The sequence below is a fragment of the Barbus barbus genome (assembly GCF_936440315.1).
Source record: "Barbus barbus genome assembly, chromosome: 27".
Taxonomy (NCBI): domain Eukaryota; kingdom Metazoa; phylum Chordata; class Actinopteri; order Cypriniformes; family Cyprinidae; genus Barbus; species Barbus barbus.
Window position 1 is genome coordinate 509,974 of NC_136755.1, and position 16,471 is coordinate 526,444.

The window sequence follows — 16,471 nt, forward strand, 5'->3', positions numbered from 1 at the left end:
GTCCGTTTCCTAAAATAATATGAACTCCTTCAATTGGCAAAGCAGGACGCACCCCCATTACCACTTCACCTTGAACCAACTCAGACTGAAGTCTTACCTTATGAAAAGGCACAGACAAAACATTCAGTCCAATTCCCCTAATTAACACGTTTTCTCCAGTATATGATTGTGAAGAAAACGACAGAACAGACTCCAATATGAACGAATCCATCGATCCAGTATCCCTTAATATTTTAACCGAAACTTCATTTTCCCCTACTAAAGACACACTACCCTCTGTAATGAAAGGAGAATAAGAAGACAAAAATTCAACATCGGGTTTCTGGTTTTCAATCCTTCCAATTCGTTCAGACAGAGCTGGTGCCACTAAAGCAGCTGGCTTCACAGGTGAACGTGAAACAGTTTTTGGATTTATTCCTAAGAACTGGACAATCCAATTTCCAATGTCCTTTCTCCCGGCAGTAATTGCATATCTTACTCGAGTCAAATTTCCCTGTGAATACACAGTCATTTTTAGATGGCGACTTTACAAAGAAAGCAGACTGAACATCACAAAGATGAGCATCAACAAAGGTGGATTTATGTATTAGCACAAAATCATCGGCCAACATCGCCGCTTCCTCAGGAGTTTCAACATTATGCTCATTAATATATATATAGCTAGACGATTCGGGAACCGTGTTTTTAAATTGTTCTAATACCATCAAATGAGTTAAATCTTCAAATGTCTTAATATCTAGTGCTGTACACCAACGATTGAAGTTTCGTCTTCAAAAGTCTCTGACAAATTCTAAATGTGTTTGTACTTCCTCTTTTTCCTGCAAATGAAAACGTTGTCTATATGCTTCTGGTACGCACTCATATGCCTTTAAAATTACAGATTTAACTTTATCATAATTCCCATAGTCATCAACCGACATTGAAGAGAAAACTACTTGTGCTTTTCCAGTTAAAACACATTGCAGTAAAGCAACACAATTTTCATTTGACCAGCCCCTCATTTCTGCCATACGTTCAAACTAAATAAAGAAAACATCAGGGTCTTCTTCATTAAACTTCGGAACAAAAAGACATACCTGGTTCCTCATCATGATTAGATAGCTTACCCTCTCTCCTAAGCTTCAATTTTAGGGCTTCGACTTCAAGTCTTGTTCTTTCCAACTCCAACTTACTTCCTTCAGAATGCTGTTTTAATTTCTCATGCTCCATCTGCAAAAGTAATAGTTCTTTTTGCTGGTCAAAAGACAAAGTCGTTTGCAAATTAGATACACCTGCTACAGATTCATCCACCTTGGACTTTAAAAAACCTTTCCCAATCAACTCAGTTTTCAAAATTAATTTAATATTTTCTCTGCCGAATCTCTAACAATTGTTCTCTAGAACACCCTTCCAAAAATTCATGGGAAGGTGAACTAATAAACAGATCAATATCCGCCATGAAAATTCACCACAAAACAATTTAACGCACACAGTGCAAACCAATAACGAGAGATCCCTCTATCTACCTACCCAATATTCTATCTAACTCAACCTTAGTCTTCATGCGATTACTTGTGGGGGGTACTTATGCACTATAGCTCGCTGGGTGAAAACGCAACCGGCAAAACCAGCGATGCTCTCAACACCACGGATGTGCTACCCACGTTCACCGCAACACTACACAAAACAACAACCTCGACAAGTCTCAAAAAGAAACATGCCGCTGTTCCTAACAGGGAAACTCACGTTCAAAACAATATTGCACATATATACTTACCAACTGGTGATTTCACACGACGACTTAAACGGTCTTAGATATAAACTAATACACATGCTTCCCAACTACAAAACTAAGCGAGGACGAGCCCCCAATTTGTTACGACCCCTGGCTCAAAGGGTAGCAACAAAAAGGAGGGACGCACGAAAACAAAGCTCCATAAAGAAAGGCTTTATTAAACTCAAAATAAAACATTATAATAAAACAACAAAAATAACAATATTTCTGAAAACATCAGCATCATCAGTATGTAAAGCAGGGTGTCTGAATGTTAATGTAGTGTGCTGTTGTAGCAATGTCAATATGCTCAAACAACATAAATCAAATTAAACCAAACACAACCCAAAATCCATGTCCAAAACCGAACTTCCATATCTCTGATGGTACTCTCTTTTAAAGGGCGTCTAAACCACACCGGCAGGTGCACTCAATAAACTGCCGATTAACATGAGTCAGAGATTGAACCGCCAATCAGTGCCCGAAGAGTCAATAACGGGAACCGTCACAATGTGACATGAACAACAATAGCAGGAGAAGAAGCCATTACTCACTGTGACTGATGAATGATACCAACTTAACTTACCACTGTTGTTTGATGAACTCGTGAAAAACGGAGCGAGAAAAAAGAAAACAATAATAGGCGCGAATAGAAAGGTGAATGGAACCGTGAGTAACAAGCTAACCAGCTGATGCGCTGCACTCGCGGTTTTAAAAAGCGAACGATCAAATTAGTTAGATTAGTTTGATGGATAATACCAGAAATATGGTGGGAATTAAGTTATATATTATCACTTTAAACAACAGAGAGTGAAAGTAAGGTAAAGATTCAATAAAAAAGCGGAGCTACAAACGCAAACCTCTCAGCAGCATAACAGACAGGCACAGACTGAAGCAATCGATCAGAGACAGCTCTACTCAAAGTATTAAATTATATTTCAATTTCAGTTGACTCTGGTTTTAGTTTTGCTAGATCTAAGTGTAGCATTCGATACAATTGACCACAACATCCTTATTACTCGCTTAGAAAAGTCTGTGGGTATCCAAGGCATGGCTCTTGAGTGGTTCAGATCATATATTTCTAATAGGATAATGAAAAAGATGCATTAGGAGCAGCATTCATAGACATTCTGAACTCTATTGGGGTTCGACAACACGTGTCATGTCCTACTCGTTGAAATCATATGCTAGATTTAATGCTGTCACATGCAATTGATGTCAATGGTTTTTAAATTCTACAGCAAAGCGATGATATCTCAGATCATTATCTATTATTTTGTAAACTCCACATACTTAAAACTATAAATTTAGCTCCTTGTTACAAGTATGAACCATCACTTCTACCACAAAAGACTGCTTTGTAAATGATCTTCCTGATTTATCTCAATTCCTCAGCATATCCAACAGCTCAGAAAAAAATTGATGATGTAACAGAAACTATGGACTCTCTCTTTTCTAACATTTTAGATATGGTTGCTCCTTTATGCTTAAAGAAGATTAAGGAAAACAGTCTGACACTGTGGTATAATGAGCACTCGCACGCCCTAAACAGAGCAGCCCGGAAAATGGAGCGCAGCTGGAGGAAAACAAAACTAACGAAACTAACTTGCATGGCAGGAAAGCACCCTTTCCTACAGAAAAGCATTAAAAACTGCTAGATCGGATGACTTTTAATCTCTTTTAGAAGAAAACAAACATAACCCCCGGTATTTTTTCAATGCAGTGGCTAAATTAACGAACAATAAAGCATTAACACGTGTTGACATTTCCCAAGAGCACAGCAGTAATGATTTTATGAACTACTTTACTTCCAAGATCGATACTATTAGAGACAAAATTGTAACCATGCAGCTGTCAGCTACACTACCGCATCAGATAGTGCACTATAGATCCCCCTGAGGAACAATTCCACTCATGGCTATTATTAATTTGTCATTGTCGTTAGGATATGTCCCCAAAACCTTCAAATTGGCTGTTATTAAGCCTCTCATTAAAAAAACTGTATCATAGTTCTGAGCCATGGGTGAGATTTGACTCTCGAGTCAGGGGTGGCAAGAAAAAAAAAGAAGATATTTTTTGGATGTATGCCTTAATGCTGTATCTTACTGCAGTACATTGTGTCAGTTCAGTGCAGTGAATAATAAATTAAAGAGGTTGCCTGCATTTACTAAACTGTGGAGCTTTTCTTGCTACTGATTTCATTGGCAATGCTTCCCATTTTAATTGTCAGTTGATGACCTTTCATTTTTAACCAGAAATGTGCGCGCTGCTTTTCTGATGTTCATTTAAGATTTCCGTGTCTTTTTCCTGTGTCACTTGAAATGTGTCTATTTTGAATCATTGTGGTGAGACATGTGAGGAAAAAATAAACCATCAGTTGTGGGACTATTCTGTCATAAATCGCATACCATTCATTTCTGAACTTTCTGCCGTCCATTACTGTAAATGAAATTACTGGTTGATATGTCCTGATCTCAATAAAGTTCTTTTAGTCTATGAACTGGATCTCGCTCAGGACGCCCGCTGTCTGTGGAAGTTTGGTCAAGACCGCTTCCAGAATAAATCACTGAGGCATTTTTGTCCCATCCATTGCTTATCACTGATATTTCGAGAAAGCATCATTCCCGAAACTTTGCAGCATGTATGTGTCCGTGCAAAACTCTGGCACTTTCAGCGGTGAGTGAATTCTGAAAAATGACAACATTTCTGATTGGTCATTGCGTTGAAGAAATCAACATATGTCTGTGATTGGCTACATTGTGTCACGAATCCTGGCCATGAACTTCCATTCGCTCACCACCAGAGGTCACTCACTCACCACAGGGACTCTTGCACTACACTAACTGTTGCGCGCCACCTCAGACTACAATTCCCATCATCCATTGCACTGACGACACACACAGCTGATTGCACTGATCACACACCCTACATAAACCATGGACTTCCTCTTCCTCTCGGCCGAGTATTGTATTGCGTTTATCACTCTCATAGTGATAGCTACTCTACGGAGCCCAAGTCATAGTCTTGTCTTGCTTTACCTTGTGTATTCTCTTGTGTTTTGACTCCCGCCCATGTTTTCTGGATTTACCCTTTTGCCTTACTATTCAGACTCTGTTTGCACCTCGATTGGATTATTGCTCTCGTATCTGGATTACCCCTTCTGTCAAGCCCCTTGGATATTGTACGCCGATCGCCGACCACGCCTGTTTACTTGAGTACTCTTCTGTCTTGCCCTCTCTATACCTGTTTGTTCGACCCTGCCTGTTATTGACCATGCCTGTAAATAAAATCTTGCACTTGGATCCGCACGTCTCACATCTTGTTCGCCCTGTTACACATTGCTCAATGCTGCAAAACTGACGACGATATATATGGGGGGGCAACTGCCTCCCATGCCCCCCTTAATGTCATCCATGGTAATAAGACTGCTCTCATTAGAGTTACAATGACATGTTCTTATCATCTGATTGTGGTTGTATCTCCCGCTGCCTAAGGTCGCAAAACTCTGGACTTTTGGTAGTACCTAAGATAGCAAAGTCTACTAAAGAAGGTAGAGCTTTTTCACATTTGGCTCCCAAATTCTGGAATAGCCTTCCTGATAACCTTCGGTGTTCAGACACACTCTCTCTGTTTAAATCTAGATTAAAGACACATCTCTTTAGCCAAGTATTCACATAATGCATCTTATCTTGTACTGTAGTTATAGCTGATCAAATGTACATTATTATTCTTTAGCTTGGGTAAAAACAAATCATTTTTGCTTGGATAGAACAGCAGCTACGCTAATTATGTCTCTATTTGTTTCTCTGTAACATCCCGTGGTAACTAGGAATTACTGAAGCGTCAGTCTGGATCCAACCCTTAAATGATCTGAGATGACCAAACACCTGAGAAGAGATGATGCCAAGCCCTCAGAGGATGCCAACCCTCAGACAACATACAGAATTACCAAATTTTGCCATAAGTTAAATATATTAAGTTTCTACAATATATAAATATATTGTAGAAACTTAATTTCCTGTAAAGCTGCTTTGCAACGATTTGTATCGTAAAAAGCGCTATACAAATAAACTTGAACTGAATTAAAATGTACTTATCTGACCACCATCAACTCATAGCAGTGAATGAAGAGGTATCATTTCGATCACAAGTGCATTACGGAGTACCTCAAGGCTCAGTACTAGGGCCGTTACTTTTCACGCTTTACATCTTACCCTTGGGAGATATCATCAGGAAACACGGTGTAAGCTTTCATTGTTATGCTGATGATACTCAGCTCTATATTTCTTCGTGGCCAAAACATACCAATTTGAAAAACTAACAGAATGCATAGTCGATATAAAAGACTGGATGACGATTAATTTCTTACTGCTAAATTCTGAAAAAAGGGGTTAATTATCGGACCTAAAACCTCCGCATGTACACTGCAAAAAATGCTTTTCTTACTTAGATTTTTTGTCTTGTTTCCAGCCAAAATATCTATAAATTCTTAATCAAGAAGGATTTTCTAGACAAGTAAAAATTATTGTCTTGTTTTCAGAAAAAAACAGTTTTTGCTTAGAACAAACAAAATAATCTGCCAATGGGGTAAGCAAAATAATCTTATTTCAAACAGAAAACAAGATTATTTTACTAATCATTTTAAAATGTTTTTTTTTTCTTCTGAAAACAAGACAATAATTTTTTACTTATCTAGAAATCCTTCTTGATTAAGAATTTTATAGATATTTTGGCTGGAAACAAGACAATAAATCTAAGTAAGAAAAGCATTTTTTTGCAGTGTAATAACCTAGAACACTGTCTAATACTTGATGTCAATTCTTCGTCATCAATTAGGAACCTAGGTGTGCTATTTGATAACAATCTTCCCTTTGAAAACCACGTTTCAGCATCTGTAAAACTGCATTTTTCATTCTCGTTTTAAAAACTTGCTAATTACTTATAAAGCCCTCAATGGTTTAGCACCTTGAGCGAGATCCTTTTCCTATTTAGCGCCTCTGGAATATAGAGGCGCTAAACAGTAACTCTAGATTAAAGACCCATCGCTTTAACCTGTTTTACACATAACACACTAATATGTTTCTAATAATAAAAGCACCAGGTCCAGATGGTGTGTCACCAGCCTGCCTAAAAATCTGTGCTGATCAGCTGGCCCCCATCTTCACACAGATCTTCAATAGATCACTGGAGCTGTGTGAAGTCCCCTCATGCTTCAAACGCTCCACCATCATCCCCGTCCCAAAGAAACCCAAAATTACTGGACTTAATGACTACAGACCTGTGGCCCTAACGTCTGTAGCCATGAAATCATTTGAAAGACTGGTTTTGGCTTATCTGAAGGACATCACTGGACCCTTACTGGACCCCCTGCAGTTTGTCTACAGAGCAAACAGGTCTGTGGATGATGCAGTCAACATGGGACTGCACTTCATCCTGCAGCATCTGGACAGACCAGGGACTTATGTGAGGATTCTGTTTGTGGACTTCAGCTCCGCTTTAAAATAAACTAACCCAGCAACCCTTCAAAATAAACTAACCCCGCTCTCCGTCCCCACCTCCGTCTGCCAGTGGATCAACAGCTTCCTGACAGACAGACAGCAGTTAGTAAAGCTTGGTAAATTCACATCCAGCACCCGCACCATCAGCACTGGAGCTCCTCAGGGCTGCGTTCTCTCACCACTGCTCTTCTCCCTCTACACCAACGACTGCACCTCTAAAGACCCATCTGTCAAGCTCCTGAAGTTTGCAGACGACACCACACTGATCGGCCTCATCCAGGACGGTGACGAGTCTGCTTACAGACAGGAGGTTAAGGAGCTGGCTGTCTTGTGCAGTCTCAACAACCTGGATCTTAACAAGCTCAAAACTGTGGAGATGATTATGGACTTCAGGAGAAACCCCCCTGCTCTCCCCCCACTCACCATCATGAACAGCACTGTGACTGCAGTGGAGTCTTTCAGATTCCTGGGCACCACCATCTCTCAGGACCTGAAGTGGGATATTCACATTGACTCCATTGTCAGGAAGGCCCAGCAGAGGTTGTACTTTCTTCGGCAGCTGAGGAAGTTCAACCTGCCACAGGACTTACTGAAACTGTTCTACTCCGCCATAATTGAATCCATCCTCTGCACTTCTATAACTGTCTGGTTCAGCTCAGCGACCAAATCTGACCTCAGAAGACTATGGAGGGTAGTCCGAACTGCTGAGCGAATCATTGGTACAACCCTCCCCACTCTCCAAGAACTGTACTCATCCAGAGTGAGCAAAAGGGCTGGTAAAATCACTCTGGACCCCTCACATCCAGCACACTCCCTCTTTGATCTGTTACTGTCTGGTCGACGCTACAGAGCTCTGTGCACCAGAACGACCAGACACAGGAACAGTTTCTTCCCTCAGTCAATACATCTCATGAACACTCAACAATAAGTGTGGAACACACATCTATAATACATTATCCATTCACCACACTCACTTATTTCATTTTTATTTTTCTAATTTCTAATTTGCACATACTTGACCTGTACATACATAGTTGTCTATATTATATATTGTTTTTTTTTTTTTGCTGCTTTGTATATTGGTTATTGGTTATTTGTTGTTATTTTGTTTTTATTATCTGTGTCCTGTCCTGTTGCTGTCTTTCTGTTGCACTGTGGAGCTTCTGTCACTACAACAAATTCCTTGTATGTGTAAACATACTTGGCCAATAAAGCTCATTCTCATATTAAAATCTGTTGAAGGATTATTAGGCTGTACTAATTAGGTCAACCAGAAATGGGAACACTTCCCATAACACTCAATGTACTTGTTACATCGTAAGAAGAATGACATCTACGCTAATATTAGTCTCTTTCTTATTCCGAGGTCACCATAGCCACCAGATCCAGTCTGGATCCAGATCAGATGGTCACTGCAGCCACCCGGATCCAGTCCGTATCCTGGGTGGTGATGGCGCAGTGGATAAGACACATGTCGTTGGTGTGAGAGACCCGGGTTCGAATCCACTGTGAAACACCAATGTGTCCCTGAGCAAGACACTTAACCCCCTAGTTGCTCCAGAGGCGTGCAACCTCTGACATATATAGCAATTGTAAGTCGCTTTGGATAAAAGCGTCAGCTAAATGAATATATGTAAATGTATCCAGATCAGATGGTGGATCAGCACTTAGAGATGACCTCTATAGCCCTGAATGTCAGCGGAGACCAGGACAACTAGATGAGCCCCAGAGACAGATCCCTAGTGAAGACCTCGTCACAGATGGCCATCGGGACAAGACCATAGGAACCAGATGAGTCCTTTGCACAATCTGACTTTGCTGACTTTTGCTCACCAATGGAGTTTTGTTTACTTGCTGCTGTCGCCTCTGGCTTGCTTAGTTGGATACACTTAATTTCCAGCGATATCGTCGACTTGATTGCACAGATACTATTTAAACTGAAATTAGCTGACATTACTGAACTCAGTGATGAACTGCCTTTAACTGAAAATTGAGTGTTTACTATTGTCCTTTTTCATTATTGACACACTATTTCCCTATTTTATACTATAAAGCTGCTTTGACACAATCTATATTGTTAAAAGCGCTATATAAATAAAGGTGACCTGACTTGACTTGACTAGGACCTTTTCAGTTAATATCAGTCAATCTTATTCTAAATCTACTCCATTGAATTGTGGTGTTCCCCAAGGTTCAATTCTTGGTCCAATCTTGTTCTTATTGTATATGCTGCCCTTAGGTTCTATTTTTCAAAAGCATGGGATTTCTTTTCATTGTTTTGCTGACAATACTCGGGTGCATCTACCTTTACAGAAACAGGACAAGAAGACAATTATGTCTCTACTAAACTGTCTGTATAAAGTTAAACTATAGATGTCAGCATTTTTTTTTTTACATTTAAATGAAAGTAAGACTGAGGTAATTTGGTTCGCAAACTCTGAGTCTCAAGTCATCTCTGATTTGGGGAACCTGGCTCCTTTCTGTAAATCGATATTTAAGAATCTTGGGGTTCAGTTTGATGTCTCTCCGAAATTTGATAAACAGATCATCTCGGTGGTTAAATCTTGTTTCTTTCATTTGAGATTACTAACTAAGGTAAAACCATTTCTGTCATCTTGCAATTTTGAAAAGCTTATTCATGCCTTTATTTTTGTAAGACTGGACTACTGTAATTCTCTGTATGCGGGTGTGAGCCAATCGCTGTTAACTCACTTACAATTAGTGCAGAATGCTGCTTAGAGATTACTGACAGGTGTTTTTAAACACCAGCATGTGACACCTATTTTAGCTACTTTACATTGGATTCCAATTCATTACAGGTTCGTGTTTAAACTACTTATCTTAGTATATAAAGTTTTACACAATTTTGCACCCTCTTACTTAATTGATCTTTTACATGTACACAAACCTCAAAGGAATTTAAGGTCATCAAACCAGATGATTTTAGACGTCCCTAGGACACGATTAAAATTGAGTGGTGACCGGGCGTTTTCAGTGGTGGCCCCAAAGCATTGGAATAGCTTGCCTTTATATCTTAGACTTTTACCTACATTGGGTTCTTTTAAAATAAATTTGAGATTGTATTTATTTGCGTTAGCTTTTGGCTCTACAGATTGATTTAACAAAGTGGCTCTCGTTCTTTCCTGTAATGTTTGATTTACTTTCTAATTATTTATTAGTCTTTTTTTCCTTCTGAGATGTTGGTCTCATTTTTATTACTTGTTGTTATTGTACACCACATTGGTCAACCTTGCATTGTTTTAATTGTGCTCTATAAATAAAACAAACAAACAAACAATCCTGTTTCTGAGCTCTACATGCAGTTATTTTGACCTCAGGGCTTGGTTTTTTCTCTGATAAGCATTTTGAGCTGTTAAGACATTTTTTATTTTATTTTTGGCATTTTGCCTTTAAGATGAATTTGCCACAGGTTAACTTCACTTGAAGTGTAGTAACATCTGCAAGCAATATGAATACTCCTGAGCTAAATTTCAACTGTCCCAGATAAAGGTTTAAATACTTTAAATCATTATTTTTTTATTATTATTTACTTGTTTTAACTTTTAGCGTTGCCATAATGGTGTATGGAGTGTTGAATGATGTGGGAAAAAAAGTAATTTAAAGCAGTTTAACATAAGGCAGCAACATAACAAAATGTGAACATATGAAGGGGTATGAATACTTTCACAAGGCACTGTATTTACCTCAGCTAAAACATGAGCTAAAACATTACACAGAAAGTAATTTTAATCATGTCTCAGTTTCTAAAAATGAAAAGAAACACATTTCCAACAATGCTCTTAAATCAGAAGCCTAGCAGGTCAGATAGGGAGAGGGGTTAAAAGCTGAAGTGTGACACTCATACATTTTTTAAGCCATTATTATATTTTTTAAGTATGAAATGTTATAAGGTTTTAACAGTGATGACTGTTGTCAGTGTTACTTACTCAGCTGATCTAGTTGCTGTAACCACAGGCAGCAGTTTCTGAAGAACTTCATCTGCTGTATTTTGTGCTTTCTGGGTGACAAATGCGTCACTATTTGAAAATAAAAATAAGTAAATTATCAATGCCAATAAAGCTAATAATATTCATAATAAAATACCTAATACATTAATAAATAATTCATTAAATACATTCCTAAAATACCCTCAAATATATTTCAATTAAATAAACATTGCTTTAAAAGCAACGTGTGAAAAAGTGTTTTTATTTTTATTTAGACATATCAGATTTTTGTCCATCCTTAAAAAGTTGAGCTAACTTAAGTAAATCAATAAATCAATCAATAAATAAATAGGTAGGTAGGTAGGACAACCTATTTGATTTAAATTTTAAGTTTACTCAAACAATTAGCAACAGTTAAAATCAACTTAAATACTTTTTTAATCTCCAAACAAGAATTGTAGCTGCTTGCATGGCTAAATACTTCAGCAAACATTCTTCAGTTGCCTTGAAAAGACGCTTTACTGTAAGTTCAAAAGACTTTTTGTTACTCATTTGATGAACAAAAGTATTTAAGTTGACTTTAACTGAAGTGGATTAGATGAGCTAACTTCAAAAGTTAAATGTGAGAGTTTGCCTTATTTAAAAAAAAATAATAATAATTTTTTAAGTTAGCTCAACTTTTTTTTTTCTTCAGTACAAGGTTATCATTATGTCAACCATGACAATATCAGGTGTGGCAGAACAATAATTTAGCAATTTCACTCCCATAATCAGATATCCCCCCTCTCCTGGAAACTCGCGCATATTAATATTGGGTGCTTCTCAAACGGAAGGCTGCATCCTAGTGAGGTTGCCTCTTTCCTAGTCCAGTCCTTCTGATGCTTGTAGGCCTGAAACCTTCCCAGCATTAAACACTAGAATGAGACACTCTAGTAAGCGCACATGGCTACTCACACATGTTCCTGCTCCCACGGTCATGGAACAGAAATACTATTAAAACTTAATTTTGAAAAAAATACTTTGTATTAGCACTTTATTTTACAGTCCTGTTCCTCATGTACATACTATTACTAACTGGGTAATAACTACTGTAGGTATTAACCCAGAACCTGCCCCCTAAACCTAACCCATGTAGTTACTTTATTTTAACAGTAAGTACACTTTAAGTGCACATACTGTAAAATAAAGTACAACCAAAAATCTTTATATTAAATGGCTTTTTTTTTTTTTTTTTTAAAGTAATACAGTGAACGAAAAGCGTATGCGGTCTTCCAGTGGCTTACATTAATGGCAGTTCAGTGTTAAGTGATTAATTCACACCCAAAACAAAATAAAACATGTATGCCTTCAACTTCAAAAACATTATTTGTGACCCTGGACCACAATACCAGTCTTAAGTCGCTGGGATATATTTGTAGCAATAGCCAAAAATACATAGTATGGGTCAAAATTGTCGATTTTTCTTTTCTGCCAAAAATCATTAGGATATTAAGTAAAGATCGTGTTAAATGAAGATATTTTTTTTTTATTTCTTACCGAAAATATATCAAAACTTCATTTTTGATTAGTAATATGCATTGCTAAGAACTTCATTTGAACAACTTTAAAGGAGATTTTCTCAATATTTAGATTTTTTTGCTCCCTCAGATTCCAGATTTTCTAATAGTTGTATCTCAGACAAATATTGTCCTATCATAACAAACCATACATCAATGGAAAGATTATTTATTCAGCTTTCAGATCATGTATAAATCTCAATTTTGAAAAATTGACACTTAAGACTGGTTTTGTGCTCCAGGGTCACATTTTTTGTCTTACATTTCATAATGAACTCAGATAAGCTCAGTGCCAACTCATTTTCCATCAGTTCTTTTTTTGTGAATTGGAAAAAGTGTGCAAAGGATTGAGGGTGATTGAAGGACAAAAAGGATACACTTTATGCATCCTTCAAAATGAGCTACATCAAGGATGCAAAGAGAAAGGCTGCTTTCAAAGGTTCCTTCAAATTGAGACAGCCATCTGCAGCACATAATGACATGGCAGCCAAGATAGCCTTACTTGGACACAGCCTTCTGCTTGAGAAGCAACTGCAAATTATGTACAATATCCCCGCCCAAAAAAATTGCCCCACAATTTAAAAAACCTCTAATCTCTTTCTTTTTGTTCATAAAGTTTTACACTAATGATTGTTCTCTGTGTTATTTTACTTACCTATCGTGTTCTGCTCCAATTAAGCTCCTCAGCCTAAACTCCTGCATTGTCTGCTCTGAGGTCAACAACACAAAAACCAAAGCTGACCACTGAGATGAGGAGAGTTTCGCATGGCGTAATCCTCCATGGCTCATACGAGGTTCAGCTTCGTTCATTAGTGAAAGATCACCCAGTTCATTCAGACAGTGAAACAGATTGATGTATTTATCTGGAGAGGGATTCTTACTGATCTTTTCTTTAATATAGTGAACTGTTTTCTCATTGTTGTGAGAGCTGTTTCCTATAGGTGTCATTACTTTGTGTAAGAGACTCTGATTAGATTCTACTGACAGACCCAGAAGGAAACGAAGGAAAAGGTCCAGGTGTCCATTTTTACTGCTTAAAGCCTCATCCACAGCTCTCTGTTGGAGATCAGAAATGTTAGTTTGTTTGGTAATCTGGTCAAACACACTGATGTTATTGTTTGTCCAGGAGAGATGTGCATATAGAGCTGCTAGATGTTCCTGAACGCTCAGATGAACAAAAGAGAAGACTTTCCCCTGATAACAGCACAACTCCTCTCTGAAGATCTGAGTGCACAATCCCGAGTACACTAATGCTTCTGTCACATCAATGCCACACTCTCTCAGGTCTTCCTCATAGAAGATCAGGTTTCCTTTTACAAGCTGCTGATAAGCCAGTTTCCCCAGTTTGAGGATCATGTCTTCATCTGTCACCTTCTTCTCATAGTCCTTCTCACGTTTGATGTTGGTCTGAAGGATCAGGAAGTGTGTGTACATTTGAGTGAGAGTCACGGGAATATCTCCACTCTCTGCTCGACTCAACATCTTCTCCAGAACAGCGGCTGAGATCCAGCAGAACACCGGGATGTGGCACATGATGTTGAGGCTCCTTGATGACTTCAGGTGTGAGATGACTGTATTGGCCAGACTCTGATCACTGATTCTCTTCCTGAAGTATTCCTCCTTCTGTGGATCATTGAAGCCTCGTACCTCTGTCACTCGATGGACATACACAGAGGGGACGAGATCAGCTGCTGCTGGTCTGGAGGTGATCCAGATGAGAGCGGAGGGAAGCAGATTCCCCACAATCAGGTTCATCAGCAGCACGTCCACTGAGGCTGATTCACTTACATCACGTAACGTCACATCGTTCTGAAAATCCAGAGACAGACGACACTCATCCAGACCATCAAAGATGAACAACACTTTATATTCATCACTGGATATTTCCATTTCTTTAGTTTCAGGGTAAAACACATGAAGAAGATCTGAAAGGCTGAGTGTGTTGTCCTTCATCAGATTGATTTCTCTGAAAGGAAGTGGAAATATGAGCTGGACGTCCTGATTCTCTTTTCCTTCAGCCCAGTCCAGGATGAACTTTTGCACGGAAACTGTTTTTCCTATGCCAGCAACTCCCTTTGTCAGCACAGTTCTGATGGCTTTGTCTTGCCCAGGTAAAGGTCTAAAGATGTCATTGCATTTGATGGCTGTGTCCTCTGTTGCTGCTCTCCTGGACTGTGTCTCAATCTGTCTCACCTCATGCTCATTACTGATCTCTCCACTCTCACTCTCTGTAATGTAAAGCTCTGTGTACATCTCTTTTAGGAGTATTGGGCTTCCCTGCGTCGCTGTTCCCTCATACAAACACTCAAACTTCTTTCTCAGATTTAATCTTAATGTGTTGGGGCCTTCCGAAAGTTTAGAGTCATGGCTGTAAGATTAAAATGCCAGGTTATTACACAAGTTAGAAAAGTTAATAGCCATAAATTACAAAATGGATTATTTGTTTGCTGTATTATGGTACAAAGAACATCATTAGGTTTCTGAAATGTTTCAATTATTAAAGGGATACTTCACCCCAAAATGAAAATTTTGTCATTAATCACTTACCCCCATGTCGTCCAAACTTGTAAACGCTTCGTTCGTCTTCGGAACACAATTTAAGATATTTAGGATGAAAACCAGGATGCTTGTGACTGTCCCATTGACTGCATAGTAAATTGCACTGTCAAGGTCCATAAAAGTATGAAAAGCATCATCAGAATAGTCCATCTGCCATCAGTGGTTCAATCTGAATTTAATGAATCGACGAGAACACATTTTCTGCGCAAAGAAAACAAAAAAACTATTTTATTCAACAATTCATCTCCTCTGTGCCAGCGTAGCGCCATTTTGGAGAATATTCACTGGACGCAAGTAGTGTGTCAGCCGTGCCACATTCAATTAAATGCATAAACAAATGTAGAAGATGTATCCTTGTGGGTGTGGCTGACACAGAACAGCATACGCTGCTGATGTCCAGTGGATATTGTCCAAAATGTTGAATACATTTTTTGTTTTTTGTTTTCTTTGTGCAGAAAAAGTGTTCCTGTCACTTCATTAAATTCAGATTAAACCACTGATGGCAGATGGACTATTTTGACAAAGTTTTTTATACTTTTATGGACCTTGACAGTGCAATTTACTATGCAGTCAATGGGACAGTCACAAGCCTCCCGGTTTTCATCCAAAATATCTTAAATTGTGTTCCAAGGACAAACGAAGCTTTTTACGGATTTGGAACGACATGGGGGTAAGTGATTCATGAGAAATTTTTATTTTGGGGTGGAGTATCTCTTTAATCATGTGTTTGAGTGATGTGTGATGTGCATTGCAGCACTTAAACCACATTATACCACATATTAAACCACAACAAATTTTAAACCACATTTTACCTGAAACCAGGATACATGCTTTCATTGAAGTCTTGTGGTTGAGTGACAGGCGCTGGACTGGATAGAAGGGTTAAATCAGAATGAAGAGGGTAAAGAGTCAGACACACGACTGTTTCACACATACTCCATCTGCAGTGAGTGTGCAGTACATATTTTTTTCCGCACCCATGTTAACAGATTAGAGCATTCACACTGCATGCAGTTGCGGTCCGGCAGTGTGTTCCAGGGCCCTCATTTATCTACAGTGAGTAGAAAATTTTGAATATTTTGTCCTACAAATAAAATTTAGAATGTAAGTACAAAAAAATCTAAATTTATTAAATGTGTGCACGTGGTTCTTATGCAC

General features: G+C 38.5%; 1 protein-coding gene across 1 annotated transcript in view; it reads right to left on the reverse strand.

The window, feature by feature from the left end:
• LOC306847239 (NLR family CARD domain-containing protein 3-like) overlaps positions 1 to 16,471 on the reverse strand; it is a 112,570-nt gene that overhangs the window by 70,173 nt on the left and 25,926 nt on the right. The window contains exons 5-7 of the mRNA XM_079381077.1: positions 16,126 to 16,182; positions 13,410 to 15,122; positions 11,199 to 11,288 (exon numbers count right to left, since the gene is read on the reverse strand). Of these exons, the coding sequence (XP_079237203.1) occupies positions 11,199 to 11,288; positions 13,410 to 15,122; positions 16,126 to 16,182 (1,860 nt within the window). The remainder of the gene's footprint in view (positions 1 to 11,198; positions 11,289 to 13,409; positions 15,123 to 16,125; positions 16,183 to 16,471) is intronic.